Source organism: Cavia porcellus, unplaced genomic scaffold, assembly GCF_034190915.1.
Source record: "Cavia porcellus strain 051 isolate PalLab524CR breed Dunkin Hartley unplaced genomic scaffold, mCavPor4.1 scaffold_24, whole genome shotgun sequence".
Taxonomy (NCBI): Eukaryota; Metazoa; Chordata; class Mammalia; order Rodentia; family Caviidae; genus Cavia; species Cavia porcellus.
The window spans coordinates 46,862,597-46,889,021 of NW_026947507.1; the positions used below are offsets into that span (position 1 = coordinate 46,862,597).

At 46.4% G+C, this 26,425-nt stretch overlaps 1 protein-coding gene across 2 annotated transcripts in view; it reads left to right on the forward strand.

Moving 5' to 3' along the window:
- Csmd1 (CUB and Sushi multiple domains 1) overlaps positions 1–26,425 on the forward strand; it is a 1,477,900-nt gene that overhangs the window by 1,382,710 nt on the left and 68,765 nt on the right. For both annotated transcript variants that reach the window (XM_063234987.1, XM_063234988.1), the window contains exons 47-49: positions 1,613–1,801; positions 5,362–5,508; positions 8,762–8,950. In XM_063234987.1, the coding sequence (XP_063091057.1) occupies positions 1,613–1,801; positions 5,362–5,508; positions 8,762–8,950 (525 nt within the window). The remainder of the gene's footprint in view (positions 1–1,612; positions 1,802–5,361; positions 5,509–8,761; positions 8,951–26,425) is intronic.

Consider the following 26,425-nt stretch of genomic DNA (forward strand, 5'->3'; position numbering starts at 1 on the left):
CACAAAAAGAACATTTTAAAATGGGAAATAAGCCTGGCTCTGCTGGTGAGCGGCTTCTAATGTAGATCTCAGAGCTGCGTCCCAGCTCGGGGTTTGCTCCTGGTTTTATGGGTGCATGTCAGCAGCTCCCTGGGAAATGTGCTGTCTCCAGACACATGAGGCTGCAGAGTCACACTCACTCTCCTACAGTGAGAAGTGCGCAGGGCAGTGAGAGGGCTGTGCCTTCCTGAAATATCACAGGAAGTGGGATACTCAGTGGCACCTTAATGTTGACCTTTCTCCTCATCCTGAAACTGCTCATCCATGCCTTCTGTTGTAGAAAAGTGCTCATACAAGCTGGGTCTCTCACTGCGACCCAAGGGGTCGCTGGTGCTGCCTCTACTCACCGCAGAGGCTAGGAAAGCTCTGGCTGCCACTGCAGAGATCTGTGCAGGTTCTGAAACCCACATCCCTGCCAACACAGGCATGCAGGGCGCCACTCCCAACTTGCACCACACCCTGCCTCAAATACCTGCAGGTCCACGCGGAAAGGAGTGAAGTGCCACACAGAGGGTGCCCGCTGCCACCCAGGAGTCCATGCCCCCACTGAGCTGCCGTAGACTGAGTTCTGGTTAGAATTGTGTTTGATGATGTCATTTTCATTAATTCATCATTGTAAATATTTTTAAAATCTGACCTAAAATACAGATTTATTTACCATATGTTTCATCATCGGTAGTTTCATAACTAAAACATTCCTAAATTTTAAAGTATATCTCAACTAGTATACCAAGATAAATGGGAGACAATAGGACACAGAAAACCTTTTGTTGTATACATTTACTTAAATAACGCTTACTTCATATCCCGTGGGTCCTGGGAATCTGTGCCAGAAGCATCTTTGTTTAAAGTATCTGTAAAAACAGTAGTAGTCACCTAATGAAGAGGAACCCCTAAATAAGTAAGGCGCATCCCTTTGCACACAATTCGTTGCCACCGGTGAAAAGGTGATTATTGGATTTTTCTGGACACTGTGAATTGTTTTAATGCATTGCTGTCTGTTGGTGAGCCATTACCCAGTGAGAGAAAGATTTTTTCCTTTAATATCTCTAGAAGCAAAGTATCTTAGGAACATAATATAGCGATGCAGAATCTACAGAAAAGGTACTCACTTTCAGTGCCTTCCAACTTCACATTCATATCTATGCAGATTAGTTTTAATTAACCTGGAAGTATCTGAAAAAGAAAAAATGGAAACAGGAGAAAGGTGTGTGAACGTAGCCACTCTGTCCCCAGGTGCTCAAGCCATAATCCATTGCGCTACTCAAAGTGTACTAAGGACTAAAATGAAACCCCCCTTATTCTTGTCATGTGAGTGTACTTGGTGGTTGCTCTGGGAAAAGTTGGGGTTCTGTGATGAAGGTGTGTGGAACGGGCAACTTGGCAGGTGCCAGACGCACAGTATCGTTATTGCTCGGTGTTGTTCCTGCCCTGTGCCTCCTGGGTCCCAGGTGGTCAAAGCCCAGAGGGCTGGCCCTTCCTTTCCATGGTGTTCTACATGCAAAGACAGAGAGATGCCCTGGAGAAGGGCGCAAGGCCATGGAGTAACCTCCCCTGCAACTCCTCTCTCCAGCACAGTGCCCGGCGAATGAGATCCGGACTGAGTCCTCCGGAGTAATCCTTAGCCCTGGATACCCCGGCAACTATTTTAACTCCCAGACTTGCTCCTGGAGCATTAAAGTGGACCCGAGCTTTAACATCACCATCTTTGTGGACAGCTTTCAAAGTGAGAAGCAGTTTGATTCCCTGGAAGTGTTTGATGGTAAGTTTCTTCAGTTTCTGTGTAGCAATAACCTGTGGACTGTTAGTAAAAATGCCATTCTGATGTGCAATAACACAGGGATGTGGGTATATTTTCCAATTAAACCGCATCTTCTCTAGAGTAAACAAAACAACAGTTGAATTATTCTGGGATTTATGCATTCTCAGAGGTCAGTTGGTCTGAAAAATAACATACTAACGTTAAGGCTGCAAATTTTCAAACAGGTTCGCTCTCCACATACCCTGAATTTTAAGTACTTTTCATTCTTTAATGTGGGAAATTAGAGTGGGTGTCTCAAGCAGCGTGTCCTTGCTTTACAAAGTATAGTGTTGACCCACAAGGTGCTTAAAGGAAAACCAAGAATGCCAGAGGTATTTCAATCCCCTAAATGTGAAAATAACGACTCTCAATGACTTATAGCCTGTGAGTGCTGCAGACGTCTTTCATGTACATTTTATAAAAATAACTAAACACAGTTACCTAAAAGGACACTGGGAGGGGTTTTAATTCTACTCTATGGTTTTTATGCTACTCTAATGGACATTCTATATGATATTCCTTGTGACTGAGCTGTCAATTTGAAATGGGACTGATGTTAATATTTGTCTTTGTGTAGAAGCCTCATCTGGCCCAGGCTACAGTTATGGCTGAACATAGTAACCTAGCTTTCTTTTCTTTTGACAGCTTTGTCATTGAGTTCAGTACATCACTGTCACCTGATTGACTCTGCATGTGTTTATGTGTTTATTGACTTGATGGGTCATAGCAGTGAAATTGCTTACAGGGCTATACCCACATGAATGGATGTATGCATTTCTGAAAATTAGCTACTAAGTTAGAAATTAAACTCCGATTTCTACACATAGAAATAGAGGACTGGGGAGTTTGTGTAAGCTTGTATGTGTGGTCAGTGTATATCTGAATGCATACGTATTCTTGAATATTTTTCTCTCAGTCACTGAAATGAAGAAAAATAACTCACCAGCTAAATTGGAGAGATGGTCTTGTAATAGACAGGCAGGTGAGACAGCTGCAATCCAGTGGCCCATTAAATGTTACTGAGAAATACACGAAAGGGAACAACCCATCGCACAGGCTGTATGGCTGGGTGTGCCCATGTGTGCCCTTGCACCTTTATAGATGCCTGTTACTGGGCATTCCCATGCAACTACACATATGTACCTACTTAACTGAAATGTGTGTGTGGAATACAGCCAACAATATTTTATGTCTCTTAATTTCAGGAGCAAAGTTTTTAGCAGTAAATTAGGCACCAAATGCTTACAATCCTATCTCTCAAAACACGGCTAGACCATGTCCATCATAAACAACAGCAAAGTACATTGTAAAGACAATATTTTAACAGTCACTGCTAAAATTATCAGACACGTACAAGTAACATCACTCCACTTTCAAAGATTTTTCTGTAAAATGAAAGGTCAGAGTTTTATATGAGTAATCTTTTTAAGCAACGACATTTTTGTTGGAGTAAATGTCATATTTGTCTATTGTTTGCTAAGACGTGGGCACCTTTATAGGCCCTGAGTGGACCAGAAGACATGCTGAGTATATTGATTTTAAACGTTACAGCACAAGAGTACGTTATTCCCTATGGCTCAGGGTGGGCAGCCTTGCTTTTTCAGACCAGGACTTTAATCATCACTGAACTCGGGGGAGAAAGGAGTCAGGAGTTGGAGTGAGGACAGTCTCTGCCGTCCTGGGTGCCCTGACCCCTGCTGCCCTTGGCCGGCTGCATCTCCCAGGCATAGGATGAAGGGCTTTGAAAGAACAGTCCTGGAAAGCCTTTGTGTTTTAGGCATCAAAACAGATGTAAAGTAATGAGGGCTTTGATGTAGGATTAGCAACCCCTGGAACTTTACTCTTGCAGCCAGTCTCTAAAATGGCGTTTTACAGCGCTGGTAGTTCAGCCTACTGAGTTTCCCAGTGGCATTTTATTGTAAAGCAACAGTGGCCACATGCAGGTGTCCAGTCTGCAGGCGTCCTTTCCGGGCGTGGCAGGGAAGAGCGAGCTATTTGCCCAAGGCCTTCATTCCTGATGCTAGCTTTCTGGTGTGCGAGGCACAGCCTTCGCAAAGTGCTACAGATGCTTACACCACCGTGGGAAGGTACCTTCCCCCAGTCCCTGTGGCAAATGACCCCAGTTCTTGCAGCTGGGCATCTGCCAGCCAGGTGCCATTCTCTCTGGAGGCCTCTCTGCCTGGGTCCTCCCTGACTGCTGCTGGGGTCCTGGTCCTCACCTCCCTTCCTTGAGGACTATGGTCCGGTGAACCTCTCTGTCCTAGCTACCACTGAATCACCCTGCACCCAGAAGTTGTCACCTCAACAGGAGACTGAGGTGGGGAGGGTTGAGCGCTGACAGCATTTGGGAAAACCCCTGGAGGAGCAGCGCTGTTAGGATAGAGGAAAGGTCGGGGTCACCAGGAGCCCGGCATGTGACGCGGTTCTGTATCCAGCAAACTGCACCTCCTGTGAGCCACACAGCCTGAGGGCGGTCACACGGCTCCGCTTGCTCTGGTCACCGTGTACTTCCTGGCAACATTTTCTTAAAATATTTTTGAAAAATTCCAAATAAACGGGGAAAACATTTATAGATAATGGATTTTAGGGTGCTTTATTTCCAAATTTACTGAGGGCTATTTTTATAAAGCAGCAGAGCACAGGGCTGCATGGGACCCTGCCAAGTGCAGCCCTGCCTGGCTCCTGCCGGAGGTTCTGATCTTGGCCAGGGCCCTGGGGTCCGGTTGTGGCCTGCTTCCTAATTTACTCCTTATCTCTCTCCCTCTCTCTGCATCCTTGTCTGTCTGTCCACCACCCATCATCTGATCACACACACTGGGTGTGTTGGGTACTTTTGAGTTTCATATCATTGCTATCTTTATCTGCTAGTGGATTTTATTATATATATGTCAGTATGCCATTCATGGAATTACCTATGCTGATAGTTCATACAATTAATGAAGCATACATTTCATTTATGTGTTAATTTTAGATTCTGTCATAATTTAATTTTTTCTAATATTTCCAATACTTTCATATAACTCCAGACTATTAGTTGGGTCCAAACTTTACTATGAGAAATTATACTGGAATACCATGTTTTGCATTATACAGATAGTTCTACATATGTGCTAGCATTTATATAAATATAGTTACATTTTTAATTGTATTAGTTATTGATAAGTTCCCCTGTCACTTCTCACTCTGCACTGGTACCACAGGAAGGCTCTCCTCTCCCACATCCACTCTATATTATAAATGCTAATGGTACAGAAATCACTTTTAATCATCCAAAGGAGCTGCTTCATGGCATGGTTTATTTAAGTTCTGTGTCCTCAGTGGCCTGTGCACCTGGCATTTTTCTGGGTGTTTATTTTTATCAGTCTATGCATCAGTGGCCATTGCTGTTTGGAACCCTTCATCCCCTTTGGAAGTAAAGGTGTACATCGTGCTCGTGAGCTTGCTTCCACCAAAGCTGGCCACCTCTGCACCTGGTCAGCTCTGGTTCGTCCTGAGCTTTCACGCTCCCATCTCTCCTGCAGGCTCCTCTGGGCAGAGTCCTCTGCTCGTGATCTTAAGCGGAAACCACAGTGAGCAGTCAAACTTCACCAGCCGGGGCCACCAGCTCTTCCTGCGCTGGTCCACAGACCATGCGACCAGCAAGAGAGGCTTCAGGATCCGCTACACAGGTGAGCTTGGGTGGGCACCCTCAGTGGGCTGCAGGGCACAGAGATGTTCAGAGATCACAGTTCTAAACTGCTGGCTATGGATTCCTAGATGCAGGAGAAATAGTGTGGTGGGAAAGTACTCAGTGGTGTCTCCGAACAGCATGTGTATTTCTTTATATATGCATGCACACCACATGTAGCATACACGTGTGTGCTATGTAAGCATACATGAAGGATTTTACATTATCACAAGTTGGATTATTTTGCTCCTCTGTGTGCATTAATCGTTCTCTTTCAATGGTTATTTGTATCTCATATATCATTAGTTACTCAACAACTGCAAATTATTTAGGATGTGGTTGGACCCTGGGCCAAATCCTCCATCCAGGCTGACCCACACTGATCTTTCCATTGTCCCAAAAGCAATAGGGAAACTCTTCTAACTCCTGAGGATATTTTAGTTACTAAACAAAAAACAAAATAGCAGCAAAGTCCCACACATTTCCCATCTGTGTCCGAGATCCCCATGACTACACTGGAGGTGCCCGCCCTGCGCATGGATGCAATCGGTCTGCCCAGAAATTCATTCCTCTGCTCCACTGGGCTCCGAGCAGAGGCACAGCCTGGGAGCCAAAAGGAGTCTCCCTGGTTTGCAGATGAGCCTGTAACTCTCCCTGGCTGGAGTTATAGAGGAACCTGTGGAGCAGGGAGCTGAGTTAGACTCCAGATGTGGGATGCGGCCGAGAAAGGCAGCCCCCCTCCCCTGCCACAGGGACAAAGCCCTGAGGCTCACTGCATCCAGGCCACTAGTGGTCAGAGCAGCAGCATCTGTGCACCCATCAAGATCCTTGTTCTGAAAACCAGATGAGTAAACCAGACTTTTCCCACAGAATTCATTCCCAGTGTGTGAAAAGGTCAGTGTGGGGGAATTAGGGCGAACGTGACTTGTCTTGTTATCTGTGGCAAATTACTCCGCAGCCTGTTGGTGGGGGTGCACGTGGACCCTCTGCTTTTCAAAGGATATTGCTGGGCATTGCTTAAGATCCTCACTCAACTATAGCCAGAGTGTTTGGCTACAAAGCTGTTCATTTGCCCTTGGAGACTGAGATGTAAGATTACTTGCACATGCAGGTTTTCACGTGAAGTTCAGTGATCCTCTGATGTCTGTTCTGAAGTCATCCAATAATTTTCCAGCAGAAACTAAATGAAGTGCCCCAAAGTATCAAGCTCAGGGCTGGAGAGCTCCCCGACCCCCGAGCCCACTCTGCCCCCCACCCTTCACAGCTACATGCTGCACCCCAGCCTGGGCTTGCCTTCAACCCACAAGCCCTTGCTCAATGGGCACAAGCACTGTGTAATCATGGATCATCACAACCAGAAATCAAGGGAGAAAACAACTAACAGCTACTAGTGTCATTGTGGTTGCTGCCAGCTCTGTGAACCCTGCCATGTGACAAGGGTCCTTAATGTTCCTCCAGAGCTACGGGAACCTCTGGAAGCATCAGCACGGGGAAAGTCCACCCTGAAACCCTGGGTATTTGGACACTCCAGGCCCATGCCTGTGTCTGCAGGCTGCACCCCGAGTTTCCACAGCTGCTTGATCTCCCTCACACTACACAGGAACAGAGAATACAGGCCTGCGCCCTACACTGCTTCCTCCAGGCCTCATGTGCTCTCCTTGGGCCCTGCACGGCTGTTTTAGGAGTACAAGGAGAGAAGATGCACACTGAGAGCAGATGGGAAATTGACACAGGGCATAGAAGACCTGTGGCAGAACCCAGAGGTACAGCACCATTCACATTGCACCACAGACCAAAGGAGCAGTGCCGTCCACCCTGGGGATTCCCACTGACCTTGGCTCCACCTGCCCCTCACGCATGTGTCGAATATCGCCTCACCCCAGGTCTGGACTCTTCTTTTCCCACTACAGTGAGCCCAGACAGGTGGTGGTCAGATGCCCATTGGCAACACTTCCTAGACCAAATACTTTGTCTCATTCAAAGCCCGCACCAGTGCAGTCTGAAGGGACTGGAAATAGAACCTGGGCCAGTAGCAGAGCGAGGAAACAATAGTCCTGTGTTGGCAATGGGTTTCCCAGAAAAATGGTCAGCCCCTTGGAGACAGTATGGATGGAGCTCCTCAGCCTCCCAGACAGCATCTACCAGGACAATGCTCACGGGAGCACAGCAGGGCCTAGTCAGCAGGCAGGGGTGAGGCAGGAAGCTCTCAGAAAGCATCCCAGGCTTGCTTTAAGGCAGAGGCAGTGTGAGGGCAGGGGGCTTCAGAGCAACTGGGGTGCTCCAAGGCCAGGTGTCTCTGCTTCCGGAGGAGCAGGAGTTTCCAGTCCTGACATCTGTCCCGGTGATGTTGATCTGAGGGTGTTCGCAGGGGTTATGCTGTAGTGCACCAGTCCTGGAAGCCTGAGGTAAGGGTCTTTCTCCACCCATGGAACTAAGAAGCAAAACCATTCAGCTACCAAAATACCACACCGTGCAGAGAGGACGATTCTTTTACCAGAAACCTGTCTCCCCAAAGCCGAAATAGTGCTGTGGTGAGGGCTTCACTGGTCTGAAGCAGTGCCTTTCCCTCAAAGATGTCACTCAAGTGCCACCTCCTAGAAAAGAAGCTGAACTGTCCACACCGAGTGCCTTTCTTAAGGCCACTTAGCAGAGCGGAGGAAGTCGCCGGCCTGTCCTGTGTGCCAAAGCCACGCTTGCCGTTTTCTTCCTCTTAATAATACTCTGTAATGTAGACAGTATTTTCAATTTATTCTGATGCCCTGAGCAGCCCCGGCCATTCCCAGTCTAGGATCTTGCTTAAGCCACAGCCTGGCAGGAAGCTAGGTGGGGAGGGGTGGGGGGCAGGTCTGACTCAGCACTGTGGTCAGTACCCCACCTTCTGTGTGAATCAGCTGCAGTGCCTGCATTTCAGAGAACAAGAGTGGATTCTGGGCTGTGGTTTGTAGGATGCATTTATGTATCAATGCTAACTTCCTGTGTGTGTGTGTGTGTGTGTGTGTGTGTGTGTGTGTGTGTGGCGGGGAGTACTGAGATCAAACCCAGGGCCACATCTCCAGACATTTACATTATAATTTTTATACACAAGGCAAGGTCTCCAGTACCAAGTCATCAGGTGGAACAGACTAGGATTCTACTTGCCATCTTCCTGCCTCAGCTTCCCAGAGTGCTGGGATTGATTTCACTTGTGTTGCTCTCCCCAAGGAGGATGGCCCTGCTTTCTCTGTGACTTCCTGTGTGTGTTTCTGTGCCCGCAGCCCCGTACTGCAGCCTGAGCTCCACGCTGAAGAACGGCGGAGTCGTGAACAGGACGGTGGGGGCAGTTGGGAGTACAGTGCGGTACTTCTGCAAGCCTGGGTACCGCATGGTGGGTCCCAGCAATGCCACCTGCGTCCGGAGCCCCATGGGCATGTACCAGTGGGATTCCCTCACACCCATCTGCCAGGGTAAGACCCCGCACAAGTCCAGCCTGCCCCACCCCCATTCTCACCCTGACCAGGTGTCTGTGGAGGGCAGGTGAGGGGAAGCTGAGCTTAGCTCAGCACAGCACCAGGCGGCTCCCCACTGACAGGACAGAAGCTGTGATTCCATGCCGGAGCCTGAATCTGGGGAGGGAATCGCCTGGCCCATTCTTGTCCTCACTTGCAGGTCCTTGGGAAGCAAAACCTGCGCCGTCCAGTAAGCTCTGGAACACGCCCTCTCGGTCGTTGTAATAGAATCATTTGCTGCTGGACGGCTCTCTCCTTATTATCCCTTAAACAGGGATGGCAAACCTTGTAGAGGTTTCAGTGACCACAGCGCGCTGCAGGTTGCCACTGTTGGTTCCAGCATTCTTCTTTGAGCGGGAAGGCTTATGTTTGATTTTCTCTTTGCTCTTAAATCTAGAGATTGCTAGCAATCATTTCAACACTCTAGGCCTATTTCTCTGTCGTATGCACAGAAACTAAGTTCCATATAAAGAATTTTCATTTTGGTGGACGATTGGAGTCAAGAAGTGCCTGCGTCCCCTCTCCCAGGTTAAATTCGCAGCAGGATGTGTGCTCTTTGGGAAGTTACTCTGGTCCTGAGAGGGGCTTCCTGGCACTCTATCTTTCCTTTTGCCTGGTGCTCTTTGTCCAGCTGCTTGTGTTTGTGGTCACAAGGATGTCATCAAATACTTGGCTTGTGTACATTTCACCCCAACATTTTCTCCTTGATTAAAGTAAACATAATGATAGACCCACACAGCTGTCCTACTGGGAATGGGGGGATGTTTCTAAAAGGAACGCTTCTCTTTTCTCCTCTTTTCAAGATGGTACACTTTACATTGGCTCTAAATGTTCTCTGACTCTGTGACATGCAGCCTGTACTCAGAGGGTTAGAGCAGGACCTGGATGCAGAATCCCCTGAGCCTGGGGTCCTGGAGGCTGAGTCAGGCAGAGCCCTGAGCAGCACCGACCACGCATCTGTGGGAGGCAGGGAGGATGCTGGGAGGGTGTGTGGGTCTGTCTTCCTAACGCTGCTCTGGAGCTGGTGTTCACAAGCTTGGAGAGGAGAAGGCGAGGAGGAGCTCACCACTCTGTTCTCCAAACGGGCCTGGCGCACACCGGGCACCTGACCTCTGGTCCATCTTTCCCTGAGAGCCTTGCTAAAGCAGGGAGCCAGTATGAGGTTCTTTTTCCTTCATGAATGTTAACCTTTCAGTCATGGGGGGACCCTAAAAAGAACCTGGTTCTACTTGGAGTGAGCTTTTAAACAGAGATGGTCATGTCGTGGGATTTAGGATTAAACCAGGGAAGCCTGGGTCAGGAACCCGGCCCCTCTCCCTGCCCACTCCTGCAAAGTCAGATGGTTTCTTGCCTAAAGAAATTCCAGTGAAATCCAGCAGACAGCAATACAGGGAATACTGTGTTTCTGACGCAGAAATTCTCTTACTGCAGAAGAGATTTCTATTGTGTTTGTTTTTGTTTTGTCTTCTCTTAGTTATAATTTGTGTAAAATGACATATTGACTAAGACAGTAAAAAAAAAAACCTTATCCTTTATGAGGGTGTAATGTTTAAAACAAAGCAAGAAAACGGTATGAAGTAGGAATTTTGATCATTTTAATTATGTAATAAAATTAATCAGTTTGGCATCTAAACATAAAATTAAGCTTAAGTAGTGAAAACTGTTATTTATACAGATAAATATTGCTGAGAAAAAATTATGCAAATTCTAAATAGCAAAAAATTGTACAGTGCATATTCCCAATTTATGTCCCAAAGGTCTGTGCTTAGAGAATTTCACTGACTGACCAGGAAATCCAGGCATAAGTGTGTCATTTTGCAGTGTGCAGTGAAGGGGGAGTTGAGCTGCTGGGCTCTCTAGGTACAGCACCCCCAACACCTCCCATGCTCAGCTCCCCTCTTGGGACGAAGGTTGGGGCTGGGTCCTGCCCTGGACTCTCCTGTCCTGAAGCAGCTTGTGTCGGGGGCTCTCTGTCAGGTCATGTGTGCTGGCAGATGTGTGCCTCACAGCAAAGGAGGCTACTTCCTCCCAGGGCTCAAGGTCCAGTCTCCAGGAGAAGCCTCAGCAGTTGCAGCGACCTGGAGACCACACACTCGTAAGGCTGTCCAGATCAGCTTCCCTTCTTGGTGTGAGAGTTGAACTCTCTATAAGCAACTGTCTCATGCAAGCCTGCTCAGTGGAGATGCTTCAGGAGGTACAAGTTGCAGGGGAGAGAGTGTGGGGAGAGAAGGACAGAGCGGGTCCCCACAGGAGGACTTGCATGTTCTCCGAGGAGCAGGACGCTATAGCTGATCATGGCTCACGGATGCAGCTCAGCAGGAAGGACCGCCAGTGCTCCAAGGGGAGCAGAGGGTGTGGTGTGGGTGTGGGCGGCCTCTGGCCTCAAGCATCTCACATCATGTACATGGATTGAGCTGTCATAGCCCCATCATATGTGCACCCTACACCCATTTAAAACAATTAAGTATTAAAACTTAAAAAAAGATTAGGCTAAATCAGAAAACATTAAATGAAGGCACCTTGATTTATTGCTTTTTTTCTCCTGTTAAAAACTCAAATATTAAGGGAAATCTTAGTTCTAGCTGGCTGTTAGTATGTTGATTTACTATTTAATTTATCATGAAAACATGTGCCACAGTTAGGTAATTTTTATTTCAATTTTATAATAGTTGAAAATATGTGCAATCTTTAAAAAATAAAAAACACCCTGACGCCCTTGTCCAAAGTGAGCTCATGCATACAGGCGTATTGGCATCCTCCTGGGGGCCTGAGTAGCTGGGACTCAGGGCTGCAACTGTGCAGTCAAGGCTGGTGGTGTCTCCAGCTCAAAAGTCACTGAGGAGACATTTGCAGGGCTCTAAGGTGAGTGGTCCAGCACTATGCATCAGCCACGAGCCTTTCGGGATCAGACCTTCTGCAGGCGGCATTGGTACTGATGTGAGCCTGGGGAGGAGAATTGTTGGGCAGCATTTTCCCCCTGGAACCTTGAGGATTCCAGCACAGCATCCAGAAGTCAGAGCGGGAGCTGGTTCGCGGAGCGGGGTATCCCTGTGACTTCTGACCATGTTTGTTTTCAGATGGATAAGCACATGCTTGTATTTGTGGATGAGGGCTGTGGCTGCAGGTTGAACCCTAGTGTGTGTATTAGGGAAAAGGGACCTGGTTTCAGTTTGGTTACGCTCACCTTGCAGGCGGGCACGGCAGGTGTGAGATGAGAAACACCACACTTCCAGCTCCACAGGTGCAGAGAACCTGGTGGGAGGAGCCTGGAGTCCTTCCAGAGGCTGCGACATGACAGCGGGCAGGAGCAGAAATGTGGACCCTGAGCAGAGGTGTGGGGCAGGCTTGCTGCTCCCGTGATGGAGGTCGGCACTGGAACTGGCAGGCTTCATTCTGAGGGAAGATGAAGGGGCAGGGGCGACAGCACCAGGTCCAGGAAGACCAGACCTGGAGTTCAGGAGGCCTTCACTTCTGTCCTGTGCCAGACTTGCGCCTGGTCAGGACTTTTTTTTTTCCTGGTTGAAGTGTTTATTAAACCGGGGCCTCATATGGTAGGCATGTTCTTTGCCTTGAGCCACATCCCCAGCCTGATATGAGTCTATTCAAGATCAGAAGTACTCTCCTCTCTGCATGTAGGAAGGTCGATCTGTAGAGGCTGGGTGGTGACCCCTGTGGATCCCATCTAGGTCTTGGGTGCTTAAGAGACTTTACCTTGAACATTATAAATCCACTGCAGGTAGTGGGAAGACATGTTGGGCAAGAAAACAGATACTGAAACTCTTAAGTGGCAGTGTCTGAGCCCCTGTGGCGCCGTGCAAGGAAAGAGAAAGGGAGATCTGGGGTGCTTAAGGTGGGAGGTGGGAGGGTCTGATCCAATGTTGGCACAGGACTGTATGAGGCCAGAGAGGCCCTGGCAGCAGTGCTCCTGGGAGCTGCGGGCCAGTAAACCCTCCCAGCCAGACACTCAGAAGAGGCTGAGCTTAAACTTTTGCAGAAAGAGTGTTACGGATTACTAACTGGTGGTCAGCTGAATTAAATCAGCATGGTGCTGAGTGTAGATGGCCACCTGAGGAAAGTTGCCAGCACAGCTGGCAGAGGAAGATCAGGGAATTGTGGGTTCTCCTAAGTCCGGCTGTTTGGAGCTATTGGTTCTCCTGGAGGAGCTTGTCATGCTGACTTCCCTGATATGAATTTGGCCATTATGGGAGGAGCTCAGGCCCTTGTCACTGAGGATGGCTATGGTCACTTTAGGGAAACTCTGGTCCTTACGTCGCGCATCCCTTCCTGGCTCCAGAGGGGAAGTATATGTGCCATTTAATCTTCAGGATTAAAGCTTATTGTGCCAGCTTCCTAACAGGTACTGGGCTGCTCTCATCATCAGAGGAGCTCTGGACCTCCTTGTCACTGATGATGGCTGTAGTGCTTTTCAGGGAGCCCTGGTCCTTATTTTTAGTGTTGTTTCTTAACTCCAGTGTAGAACCAAGCTTCTTCACCCCACTGGCATAAACTTTCTAGCTTCTACCACTGACCTTTGGGCCTTCCCAGCACGGATCCCTAAAACAGACTGTCAAGAGTCATTGTCCTAGGCTGTAAGCCTCCAGCTGGACTTTTGGAAGGCATTGTCATGGGCTCTAGGTCTTCAGCTGAACTCACGCAGGACACTGCTGTGGGATCTAGGCCCTCAGCTGGATTTTCTAGATCTTTAGTGTTATATTTAACTCTGGGTGATCACCATAAAATAATATGATAAATTCTGTTTCCTGTATGTAATTGTTCATGTTGCAAACCCTGACTGCAACAAAGGATGTGGTGACTTAAATTATCTTAGGATGCTGAGTACATCTGTGTCTTTCACCAGATATTTGGCTTTGTTAGTTTGATAAGGACCAATTCCAAGGAATAAAATGGTAATACTTTAAAAATTAGTTTCTGGGCTGGAGGGTGGCACACCACTGTAATCCCAGCACTCAGCAGGCTGAGGCAGGAGGATCAACGTGAGTTCAAGACCAGCCTGGGCTACATGGTGAGTTCAAGCCCTGCTTGAATTGCATAGCAAGACCTTGTCTCAAAAAACAAAAACAAAACAAAGCAAAATAATAAACAAAAATCTTGGGTCTGCAGTACTAAGTTTCAAACCAGCCAGCTTCACCACCAGACATAACTGAGTTGCTGGTCTCCTGTAGTCGAGAGCTGCTGCAGATCCTCTGGTCAGCGGTGCAGACGTTTGGAGATAATTAGGGTTTAGCTGATGCAAATGTGGAAATATTTAAAGACTTTCACTAAACTCAGATCATCGTAGTTGCTTCATCTTCATTTGCGAATGAGGGACTGGAGCAGTGAAGAATAAATGAATAAATAACTAAATTCCCTTTAAAGCCTTTGTGGACATGTTTAATATGACTTGCAAACATGTTTGTCATGATTGAACAGCGCTTCTTTCATTTTTACAGAAGGATGAGTATGGTTTACACGGTATCTGATTGCATTAGGACCTTAGATTTTAAAGCATCGTCTGCAGGATGTTTGGAAAGCGGCCCAGAATCCAGGATTTTCCCTCCCATCCTGAGGCCTGTGGCTCCTGGGTTGCAGTGCAGCCAGCCGAGGCTGGGCGGGACTCTCTCACCAGAGCCAAATGCTTTGAATTTTACAAAATTAACGACTCCAGGTCAGAGGACATCTGTGCTGGCAGCCTCTCAGAGTCAGAGCACCCCCTTATCCCCAGGCCTCTTTTCTGCCATGGAAGAGGGGCATTTGGATGACGAACTCTCAGCACTGAGTGGTCTAGAATACAGCATAGAATACACGTGCAGATCTTCCTCGGCGGGGTTCATTGTTCACTGGGCTGGAAGAGGATTTGTGGGGCGCTGCCCGACGCCCCAGGGTCTGAGACAGGCAGGGCTGGGACCTGGCCCCTGAAGGCTCTGAGCTTGTAATTATTGTGTGGATCCGTTCCAGCTGCTCCCCTTGCTTTGGTGACCTTTCCAGCCACTTCTGGCAGTGCTGTCTTGGGTTTCTTCCTCCTCTTCAGAGCCAGCCCATCCTCTGCCCTGCAGGCTTCATTTCCTGCCTGAGAGCCAGAAGCTTCCGGCAGCTGTCTTGATATCAATGCATTGATCTCATTCATCTCAGAGAGAAGCCTGAACGAGAGCCACGCCCCTGAATTATCTCAAAAATGCAGCTCTGGTGGACCAGCCTCAGCTCCATTCCCGCACCCCTGCGGAAGGGAGAGCTGTTTATTGGATGGCGGGCTCTTGGCGCCTCCTGGAAGTCAGAGCCCCTGCATCTGTCGGTGGTTTGTTTGCTGGCAGTTATGCTGTGCTAGTATTTCCTCAGGCAGTAGAGCCCAGGAAAATGATCTGTGTCTGCAATTACATGATTGAGCCTCTGATCTCCAAGTCAGACCTTTAGGACAGATAGCGAGGTGCTCTCCACTAATATACATTGTTCAAAGGGTGTGAGAGGGGGTGAGAGATGTGTGAGCAGAGGCCATTGGTTAGTCATGACTAGCTCTTTAAGGTTTTAGACACAACCCAAAAGTGACAGCAGCAGAGGAAGTAAGTGAGGAAGCTGAGGTGAGATTTGAACACACATCCCTCAAATTCCACAATCTGGGTTCTTTTCACCAGACCGTACAGATGACCCTAGTCAAGTCTGCGTCCAGCGAGGGCATCTTTCAGAAGCATAATGTTACCCTTCTTTTAGAGTTAATTTGCCTTTGATTTTTTCTTAGTATTATTGCAGCATGTAATGGATATATGTACCATGGGGCTCCATACATGGACGTGACCTCAGTTTTTTTTTCTCCTTTTTCCCTTCCCTCCCTCCAAGCCTTCTTCCTTCCCCTTTTACAAGACTCTATTTCCTTTTTTCATTCCTCTTTCCTCCTGTAAGTCTCTTTCCCCCACATCTTGTCCCACTTCCCATCTGAACAAGATCTTCTTACTCAATACGGAGTCTCTGTCAGCTCATTATTTCTACTTTGAGTTTCTCACACAAGAAAGCAACGCGATATTTAAATTTAGGGTTTTGGGTTATTGCACTTAGGATTACAATATTGAGTTGGATGTGTTTATCCCAAAATGTCTCGTTTGTTTTTCTTTATGGCAGAGTAGTACTCCACTGTATATAAATACCAGATGTTCTTTATGTGTTTGTCTGTTGACGGGCATATGGGCTGTTTCCAAGACTTAATTATTATAAATGGTGCTGCCCCAAATATGAATCTTCCCTGCCTGGATCCCAGCATGGAAAAAAGCGTTAAAGTGCTTTTTAATTTTGAAAACAAGACATCATTATCAAAAGCTAGGAAAATGTGTCTGAAGTCCTGGGATACGTGACTTAATTGAAGTATTTTCTAAGTCTTACAAACTTTTAATAACAAAATATCATGAGTAATCTGTCTCTTAATTTCATTTGTTTATATGTGTGTTCACGGCTTCCATGAAATTGTAAGCCTTCCGTGTGTGGGTGTGTGCGTGCGCATGCACGTGTGTGCAAGATACATTATAGGTATCATATCAGCCACATTCTAAATTATCAGGGCATAAATCCATGTAGCCAATATAGCACAAACTTTCCAAACTCTATTCTGCATATTAAACGTGAATTTCATTCTGCTTTTCCACAATCAAACCAACCTCATGCCTCATATGGGGTGTGAATTGAATGGTGGGCTTTGGGGACACCTGTCAGACTGCGGGTTTAGATGGATGTTCCCCACCAACGTGGGGCCTCCACACAGGTGGCCTGACTTCTCAGAGGCCTGGTGTCTTTCTCCTCACATGGGGGAGAGAGGGTCACCACCACATGTTTTGTCCACAGAGTTAAATGGAAATGTTGGTACAGACCCTTGTGACAACACCAGTGGCTTACAGAAGCCTGACAGAAAAGGACTTCCCATCAGCCAAACCTAGCTGCAGAGAGGATTTTCAGGAAGCCCTGGAGTTCTGTCAGACCTCAGGTTAAAGCCTAATATTTAAATAATAGTTAGTAGCAGATTTCTCTTTTGTCTTATGGAGACTGAAATCAGGGATCAAAGTGGGGCTGGACAGGGTATTATTCTTCATGGACCATACATCCTCTGCAGCATTGTCTTTGTTTTTAAACCTTTCACAGTGCTTTTAGAATGTGAAAGCTTGCTTCAGCTTGAAGACTGGGTGTTCACAGGCTATGGGCTAGGGTGGCCTTGAGGTTGACGTTGGGAAGATGTGTGGCCAGGATCAGCCACTAATGCAGGATCTGGGCAGTGGAGCCAAGTCACCTGTGGTCTGCAAATCCCAGCTCAGACAGCGTGTAAAGCGGGTGTAATTTCCTTCATCACGTTCTAAGACCCAGCACGCTTCCTCTCTAAGCCAAACAATGCACTTCTGCAGCCCATGCTGAGGTTTGACAGAACTCCAGCCCCGAGCATGTGCCAAAGGCCCCGTGGCTGAAATTCGGGAAGGATTAAAGCAAAAGTGAGCAGGAATGCTCAAAAAGAGTAATCCTGTGTAATTGCAGTAGTTGCTGGGCAGGAACTCTACAAGATATGAAAGTCATAGCTTTTCATGCAAGAATCCAGAGTCCAAGGAATTTCAGCGGCTATAGAGTCAACTGTGTCCCGGGTGTTAACAAATCTCTAGTCAGGGTCGCAGGTGCGTGGTTAAGGGCAGTACGTGTGGTGTGGAGCTCTGGCCCTGTTTCAGAAGGCAGGAGAGGGATCTCTGTTCTTTTGCAGGAGTGAGGAAGGGCAGGCTGCTCGTGGGCAGGGGAGAGAGAGACCAGACAGAAGCGTCTGCTCCGGTCAGTGTAGCATTGAAAAATGATTGCTCCCCAGTCAGCCAAGGCAGAGGGTGAGGAAACAAAGGCCCTGACCTAACTTAATTTATGTGGACTTAAAATAAAGACATATTCACAGACATTTAGGGAATGGACCACAGGAACGCATCACTTTATAAACCGCAGTTTACTTACATCCCCATGACAGATTGGCTGCCAAACACTTTTCTTGCTTCTCTCCTACATTTCACCTCTCCCCACTTTAACAATCTGAGAAAGCCAGCTTCCTGTGACCTCCCACTTGGCACTGAGTGGCTCAGGTTCTGTCCTGCAGTGACTCCCCTGGTCGCCCATTTCCTCCACGCAGGGCCTCCGCACTTCTGCTGGGGCCTTTGTTGTGTCACAGGCGAAGTGGACACTGTGTCTCTTCCCTGAAGACAGGAGTGTGCTCCTCACTGCCAGTGTCAGGAGTCTTCACTGCAGGTGCCAGGGCTTAGGTTTCTACTCAAGAACGTCAGTGCAGTCTTATGGTCCCGTCCTGGAGAATGTGCTGGACCTTGCATTTCAGCTTTACCAAAGTGGGTTTAAGAAACTAACCTCCTTATTTAGTTAGTGATTAAGCAAAGAGTTGCCTGGAGCGATTTTTCCGAAGCCAGTTTTGTCTGTTCTTAACAGTGTCCTGCTCCCTGAGATGATTATGTTTTGCTTTGCTTAGAATAAGTATAATGTTTGTAATACTCATTAACCCTAACATGTGGACACTGCCACATGTGTGTGTACTATACATATTTACACATGCATGCACATGTACCAATATGTACATTTACATGGTGCATAGACAGAGATGCAGCAAATTGTGACAAGCAGAATGATTTTGAGGACTGAAGTGGAAACACCTTATGCCTTCATGGCAAGGGGAGATGGAAGGTGTAAATTTTATAAACCACCCCTGCCTTTCTATCCCAATCAGATCAGGATGTTCTTGACATGAGCCTCATAAATGAAACGTCTGAATTTTTCCAATGGCTCTTTAATTAGGGCCGAAAAACCTAGTACACAACCACTTACCCCCAAAGATTATTCTAATAAAGCATTTCACCATAAAACAGAAGTTTGGGCTCCCATTTTCTTGTTCAAATTAAAGGAACTTTTAAAAATACTAAATATTCTGCATATGGGTATATTTTTCGACTGATTTCTTAATGTTGAACCTTTAGTTTTATTTTTAGATAGTATCTAACCATTGAAATTTTTATTGCTGAATTTAGTTCTGGATGATTGTTTTGTGCACTGTTTTTACATAATTCATTGGCTCTGTACTCCTAGCTTGTCAAACTGATAGAGAATTTCATTAAATCAGATTCTTCCATGTAGGATCTTAGAAACAAACTGTAAGGCTGAGCATGCTGCCCGGGGCTTGGGCTGTCAGGGTCTGAGGCTCCGGAGCCTGCAGCTACACTTTCCCCTCCAAACCTCCCCAGCGGCCACTGATTTCCTTGTCAAGTCAATCATTAGGGGTGCTGGGTATTCCATACCCAGGCCTGAAAGTGGCCCACCAGTCCTCTTTGCAGCAGTGGACCTGGGGACACAAGTGGACACTTCCTTTAGTGCAGAGCCTTTCCTGAGTCTCATGGAGGAGAAAACGGCTTTCCTGCAACCTGCACTGCTCTGAGTTAGGGGCTGTCTTCCTCAGTGACTGGGCATGGTTAGAGAATTAATTATAGCTCACAAAAGACATTTGAGTGAGCTCCTTAGGGCATAGTTGACATGGACTGTCCACCTCTGATGTGCAAGGCTGTCACCAGAATGGTAGAACATTTGCACACTCTTTGTCCAGAAAGGCACAGTTACTCCAAAAGAAGTAGCACTTTTAAATTTGAAGATCAGGTAAATCACATCCTTTCCAGCTAGAGGTCACTATTGTTCATCTGGCCTGAGATTTTGCTCTCTGTAAAATTTACATTAGAAATATACATGTATACATAGACATATACATATATATGCACATTACATATTTCTATTAGAAATAGATACACATAAGTATACACATGTTAATGACCAGTAGAATATTATACACATGCACACCTGTATTTATTTTACTGATTAATGCCATCTTTCCTTGCTGGGATTTACAGTGGTACCTGTGCCCTTGAGTTTCTATAATATAAAATTTGGGATTTTCTGCTGAGCATCTTGAAAGTCTTGTCAGGTCTACAGGACCATAAAGGTTTCTATAAAAGGTGTGTGGGTGTTGTGTTAGGCAGAAGAGTGACACAATTTTGAATCCTGCTGAATCAAAATACAGAAAACAAAACTCAAATGTATCAGCTAAGAAAATGTTAGCAATTTTTGAGTGGAAAAAAAAAAGCACCCAAAACAGGGTAAGCACAGTGATGTGTGATCACAGCACATGTGACTGTGTAAATTATGAAAATCAGAGACACCAGTGATGCGGGTCAGGAGAATTTTATTTGGGGTAGAAACATAGGGGAAAGAGAAATCTAAAATGAATACGTTTTATTTGCTAAAGCGAGGCCAGTCATTCTAACAGAGAGGAGCACAAACCTCAGAGTAAGACACTGGGACTGAAGGCTTCATCCTGCCCCGGTGACACCTGGGGGACTCTTCTGCTATTTCTGTGTGTCAGTGTCTGGTGTGGAATGAACACTCTGCCTGACAACTGAGTGAGCGTGTCGCCTGCCTGTGTCTCCTGATGGGATACAGGAGAGAAAGCAGGCATTGCATTATTTTGCCACATATTAAAGCTAAGATAAGATGCTATCCTTATAAAGTGCCAGGTACATTAGAGTTTATAGTAATGCCTCAGTTCACACATGCTTCTGTCTGCAACTAATGTGGTTCACGAACAGAGCCATTCAAAAAAAATTTGCTTCTAACCTGGAACTCCTCACCAGGTGACCAACATGACTGTGGCCATCTTCCCCAGAGGCAGGAACAATTAAGCTCATGAGCTGAGACACCACTGTATATTGCTGGGCACAAAGTGCTACACACCCTGCTACTGAGCGTCACAAGCTGCTTGAGAGGTGACCTTAGAGAGAAGGTGGACCCTGTTGGATTAGCTCAGCATTTGCAATCTGCTCTGTGCCAGGTGCTGGGCCCACTCCTGGGCACAAGAGAGGAGCAGGACAGGAGGAGATTGGGTAAGTCAGTCGGCATCAGGAAATCTCACTGGATGTTCAGCTGTGCATCCTTTGTAGCAACTCATTTATACTGTCAACATGTCTAACTACCATCTCCTCCCAAGGCCAACCACAGAAAGTTAGAATTCCCAATTTCAGATACATGGACTGTTACCTGCCCACAGCTTCACTCCATGCACTATACAGCCAGAACAAATCTGCGAAAGTAAATTTAGTAAGCGCTTCCAATTTCTCATGCAGTTCAATCTTTGGTTCTCCTTAGTTTCTGCCACCATGCAGTGATCAACAGTGGCATTTCCTTCATTTCTAACCGTGGTCCATACAAAAGCACAGGACCATGGGCTGCACCACCGCATCCTGCTGTTGGAAAACTGCTAATTATTATTTTGCTCAGCCTATTATCCTCTTGGTGATAAGATTATATAGTGCATCCAAAAGATGAGAAATATAAAACAAAAGAGGCCTTTATTCTGAGAATGCGGAGAGAGAAAATAAAAACCCCCTGACTACTGGAATTTGACTTTCTCTCTCGCAGACACGTGGCGTGGGGGGGCATATAAGTAACCTACGTTTGGGGTGGAACTGAAGGGGGCATTAGGATGCACAGGTAGCCCATTGGTCTTTGTTTGGCACCACAGGTAAATTCTTAGGGGTGGGGAAGATGGAGTCACAGGTAAATTCCTAGGGGTGAGGGAGATAGGAGCTCCTTGGTTCCGTCTCTAAAGCTTCACCAGCTACAGTGTCCTGTCTGGGCCGAAACTCTTTCATATTCCGTCTTATGATTATTATTATGAAAAGGGGCAAAGATTTCTTTCTTTAACTGCTTCCTGCTGTAAAGAGGCACTGTACTGGGGTCTAGGGAAGTCGACAGGATGATGGTTGATACCCAGGTAGAAGCTGGTGCCAGGTGTTTTAGTCAGGACAACTTCACTGGTGAATGCACGTATGTTAGACTGGAAAAACAGAGACAAGATGTTATGAGGAGGCATGGCACTGTCATATTTAAGGACCCAGGTGAGGTAGAAGGAAAGGTGCCTTTGATTTAGACATGTCATTATATCAGGACCACATTGAGGTATGATCATTGTATGGTGAGGTAGAATTCTGAAAAATTAAATGTGGGGTTAGGAGGAGTGAAGTTGTGAGAGGTGATTACTCCCCCATCTGAAAGCATAAATGTTAAGAGGGGTAGGTGGGTAAAACTTGTCTCTGATATGGATGATGTAAAAGGAATAAGAAATTAGAAACCAAATTGGATAACAAAACATGACTTAGCCTGTTAACTGTGGCTGCGAGGCCTTCGTGAAACGGAGACGGGTGGGTGACAGAAGATGAGATAACCACTCAAAAGGGCTGGGAGGGCACCTCTAAGCCTGAGTGATGTGAAACCAGGATGGGAGTCCAGCAACTTTGACTGCTGTAGGGGTAGTCAAGTAGACCAAATAGGGGCCACTCCACCTTGGTTGTAGTCCTGTGGATTTAGAACATTTGAGATAAATTAGATCTCCTGGGGATATGGGAGGATCTGGTTTGGCCTCTCCAGAGGGTTGTGGAAGGCAGAGATCAGCATGTTGTTGCAATAAGTGTTGGAGGAAGGAGAGGACTGAGACATAGTCAGCAAGGGGAGGGAGACTTTGGGGAGTAGGAAGATTATGGAGTAAGAATGGCCTGCCATACATAAATTCAAAAGGACTTAGGAAAGTAGGAGCCCGGGGAAGTGCCCCGAGCTTGGCTAAGGCTAAGGGCAAAAGTTGAGGCCAAGGTTGGTGTAGTTCTAAAGTGAGTTTTGTAAGGTGTGTCTTTATGAGGCCATTTGCCTTTTCTACTTTTCTTGAGGATTGTGGATGGTATGGGATGTGTAGGTGCCAGGTGATGTGCAAGCTCGAGGATACCTGTTGAGTGATCTGAGAAATAAAGGCGGGACCATTATCTGACTGAATACTCTGCAGTAGACCAAACCCGGGAATGATTTCTTGTAATATGACTTTGGTAACTACATCAGCAGTTTCCCTGGTTGTGGGAAAGGCTTCTATCCATCCTGAAAAGGTACAACCAAAGGTGAGAAGATATTTGAGAGTTTTGTGGTGGAGCATGTGGGTAAAATCTATCTGCCAGTCCTAAGACCAGGGGTGTGTCCTCGAAACTGATGGGTAGGAAAGGAAGGGGGTGACATACGTTCCTGAGGAGAGTTCTTAACACAGAGATAACAGGTGTGAGTAATCTTAATAATGATAGCTTTTAGAGTAGGGTGTCTGACTATTTGGGCTAAGAGTTTGTATAGGACCTGTGATCCTATATGAAAACAGTTGTGTAAGTCAGTGATTATGTCTAAGGTCTGTTGATGTAGAGAACAAGTTTAGATCCCTGAAAAATCCATCCCTGAGTGTTTTGTGTGTAACCTGGTTTATGAAGTAGCTGTAACTGCTCTGGTGAATAATTAGGCTGAGGTAGACTGTTTGGGACTAACGTGAGGATGAAAGGGTCAGGGCCCTTGTGCAGCTAACTTGGCTTGTGAATCTGTGAAGGCATTGCCTTGAGCAATAGGATCTGTAGAGTTTTGGTGTCCTTTACAATGAAAAACTGCTGCCTGCTTTGGAAGTTGGGCTGCCTCTAGAAGTTTAAGGATAAGGGGAGCGTTAATGATGGGGGTTCCCTGAGTGGTAATAAAACCCCGTTCTTGCCAGATAGAGGCATGAGAGTATAAAATGCTAAATCTATACTTTGAGTCAGTGTATATATTTATAATTTTGTCCTTTGCTAGTGTAAGAGCCCTTGTAAGGGCAATAAGTTCTGCCCTCTGCAATGAGGTGCCAGGTGGCAGTGGATTTGCCTGTATAACTTTTGACTGGTTAACTCTTGCATATCCTGCCTTCTTTTGGTTGTCTGTGTTTGTTGAACTGCCATCTGTGAACCATGTGTCAAAGGCTAAAGAGAGAGGTGTGCTACTGATGTGAGAGAAAGGGGTGGAGTCATCTGTAAGAACTCTATACAGTCATGGTGAGGATGGCCCCCTGAGGTGGGAAGTAAGGTGGCTATATTAAGAGGACCACTAGTTGCAATAGAGATACAAGGGTCTTGAGAGAGAGCCAGTGTACCTGTTGAAGGTGAGAAGGGGTCATCAGAGCAGGGAGCACCTTATATGAGATAAGCTCACGTAGGTGATGAGGTGATTATACTGTAACAGATTGTCCTAAGGTAAACTTCTTAGCTTCCTGTGTCAGGAGGGCTGCAGCTGCAAGGGCTCGGAGACAAGGATCCCATCCTTTTACTGTGTGGATCTAACTGTTTTGACAAGTAAGCTACTGCTGGAAAAGGTGTCCTAGTACACCTATAGCATTGTGGCCCTGAGAAGTAGTGTATAAGGTAAAAGGATCAGGAAGGGTAAGAGCTGGGGCTTTTAGGAGAGCCTCTTTTAACTTTTGAAAGGAGGCATATATGGGCCTAGTAGGGTCCAGGGGTTCTGATAAGGGACCCTTAGCGGCCTTGTAGAGGGGTTGAGCTAGGGCTGCAAAGTTAGGAATCCAGAGACAAAAGAAATTAGCTAAACCTAGAAAAGATGTAATCTGTTGTTTGGTTGTGGGCACCTGGAGATCTCAAAAAATTGCCTTATGATCTGTGGTGATGGAACAAGTGGTGGGGGTGAGAGCAAGACCTAAGTATTTGACTTTTGGGGAGGCTATCTTGGCTTTAGCAGGAGAGACCCTGTATCAACGACTAGCAAGGAAATTAAGAAGACTGGCTGAATGGTGTATGGCAAACATGTGGGACTGGGAACATAACAGAAGGTCATCTATGTATTGAAGAAGGACACTAGGTTTGAGATCAAGTTCTGTGAGGTTAGTAGGGAGAGCTTGACTAGAGAAGTGGGGACTATCTCTGAACCCTTGGGGGAGCACTGTCCAAGTAAGTTGCTGAGACCTGAGAGTGTCTGGGTCAGTCCATGTAAATGCAAAGAGGTTCTGACAATCAGGGTGTAGGGGGATAGTGAAGAAGGCATCGTTAAGATCTATAACTGTAAAGTGAGTGGTGGAGGGAGGAGTATGAGAGAGCATGGTATAGGGATTTGGCACCACTGGGTGGGTTGGGGTAACAGCACTGTCGATTACCCTAAGGTCTTGTACCAGGCAAATAGACCAATCAGGCTTGAGTACCAGGAGAATGGAAGTATTGTGGGGTGAATGGGTAGGTTTAAGAAAACCATTGTCCCCTTAACTATGGGAAGCTATGCATAAAGAAAAGAGTCTATAACCTACATAGGACAGGCCCAGTCTGCAAAGGCTGGGTAGGCTGGCCGTTAACTCCCACAACAGAAATTGAGGACTTACTACAAGGTCCTGAAAACTCAGCAAGTACACTACAAGTTGCCCCTGTGTCTACAAGTACAGATAGTGTCTTACCTGAGACCTCCAGTGAGACTTGGGACTCTGACAAGGTTACTGGAGTGGGGCTGTGAGCCCTGCGCCCCATCAATCTTCGGCAAGCAAGTCCGAGCAGATCAGTCATCAATGAATCTGGCATTGATGGAGTCTCCTGTGAGGGCAAGGAGTTAGAGGATGGCTTACCCGCTCGCTGGTGGCTAGGATAATCGCTCTTCCAATGGCCCTTAATGTTGCAGTAGGGACATGGCCCTAAAGGAATGCCAGGGTTGGGGCAGTCTTTTGCCTAGTGTCCTTGTTTGCTGCATTTAAAGCACGGTCTGGGCTGGCCTCTGGCAGGCACACCTTGTTTCAGATTTCTTGTCTTGGGAGCCCCAAGTGCCACTGCTAAGAGATCAGACTGATATTTAGCAAACTTTATTCTTTGAGCTTGTTTTTCCTCTTTTTAAATTTTATCTCTGTTGTTGAAGACATGGAAAGCTAATTTAAGAAGATCTCCCTGTGAAGTTTGAAGCCCATGTTCAACCTTTTGTAATTTTGCACGAATATCAGGAGCAGACTGGGAAATAAAATAAGAGTTAATAACAATTATCCCTTCATGAGAGTCTGGGTTTACATTAGTAAACTTAATTAAGGTTTCCTGAAGCCAATTTAGGAACACAACTGGGTTTTCATTAGCCTCCTGGACCTGTTCTAAAAGTTTGTTATAGTTAGTATAGTATAGTATAGTATAGTATAGTATAGTATAGTATAGTTAGTTTGTGGGCAATCTTATTAAGGCCCACAATTGTCTAATTATCTTATGTAATTTAGTCGAACCTTCTCCATTTTGATTTTGATAGTTCCAGTTAGGATCCTGTTCTGGTACAGCAGTAGGCCCAGGATCATTATCAGTGGTGTTTGCCTTATGTCTGCGATCAGCTTCTTCTCGAGCTGCCTGCGACAGCTGAGTTTGCACTTGTGAGCTGAGGGTGGTATTTAGAATCACATAAACATCCTTAAAATGTAAATCATAACATTAGTTATAAATTCAAATTCCCTGATATAAATCTGTGGGTCAACAGAGAACCTACCTAATTTATGGGTAATCTGAGATAAGTCAGAAAGGAAGAAATGCACATGTATATTAACAAGTC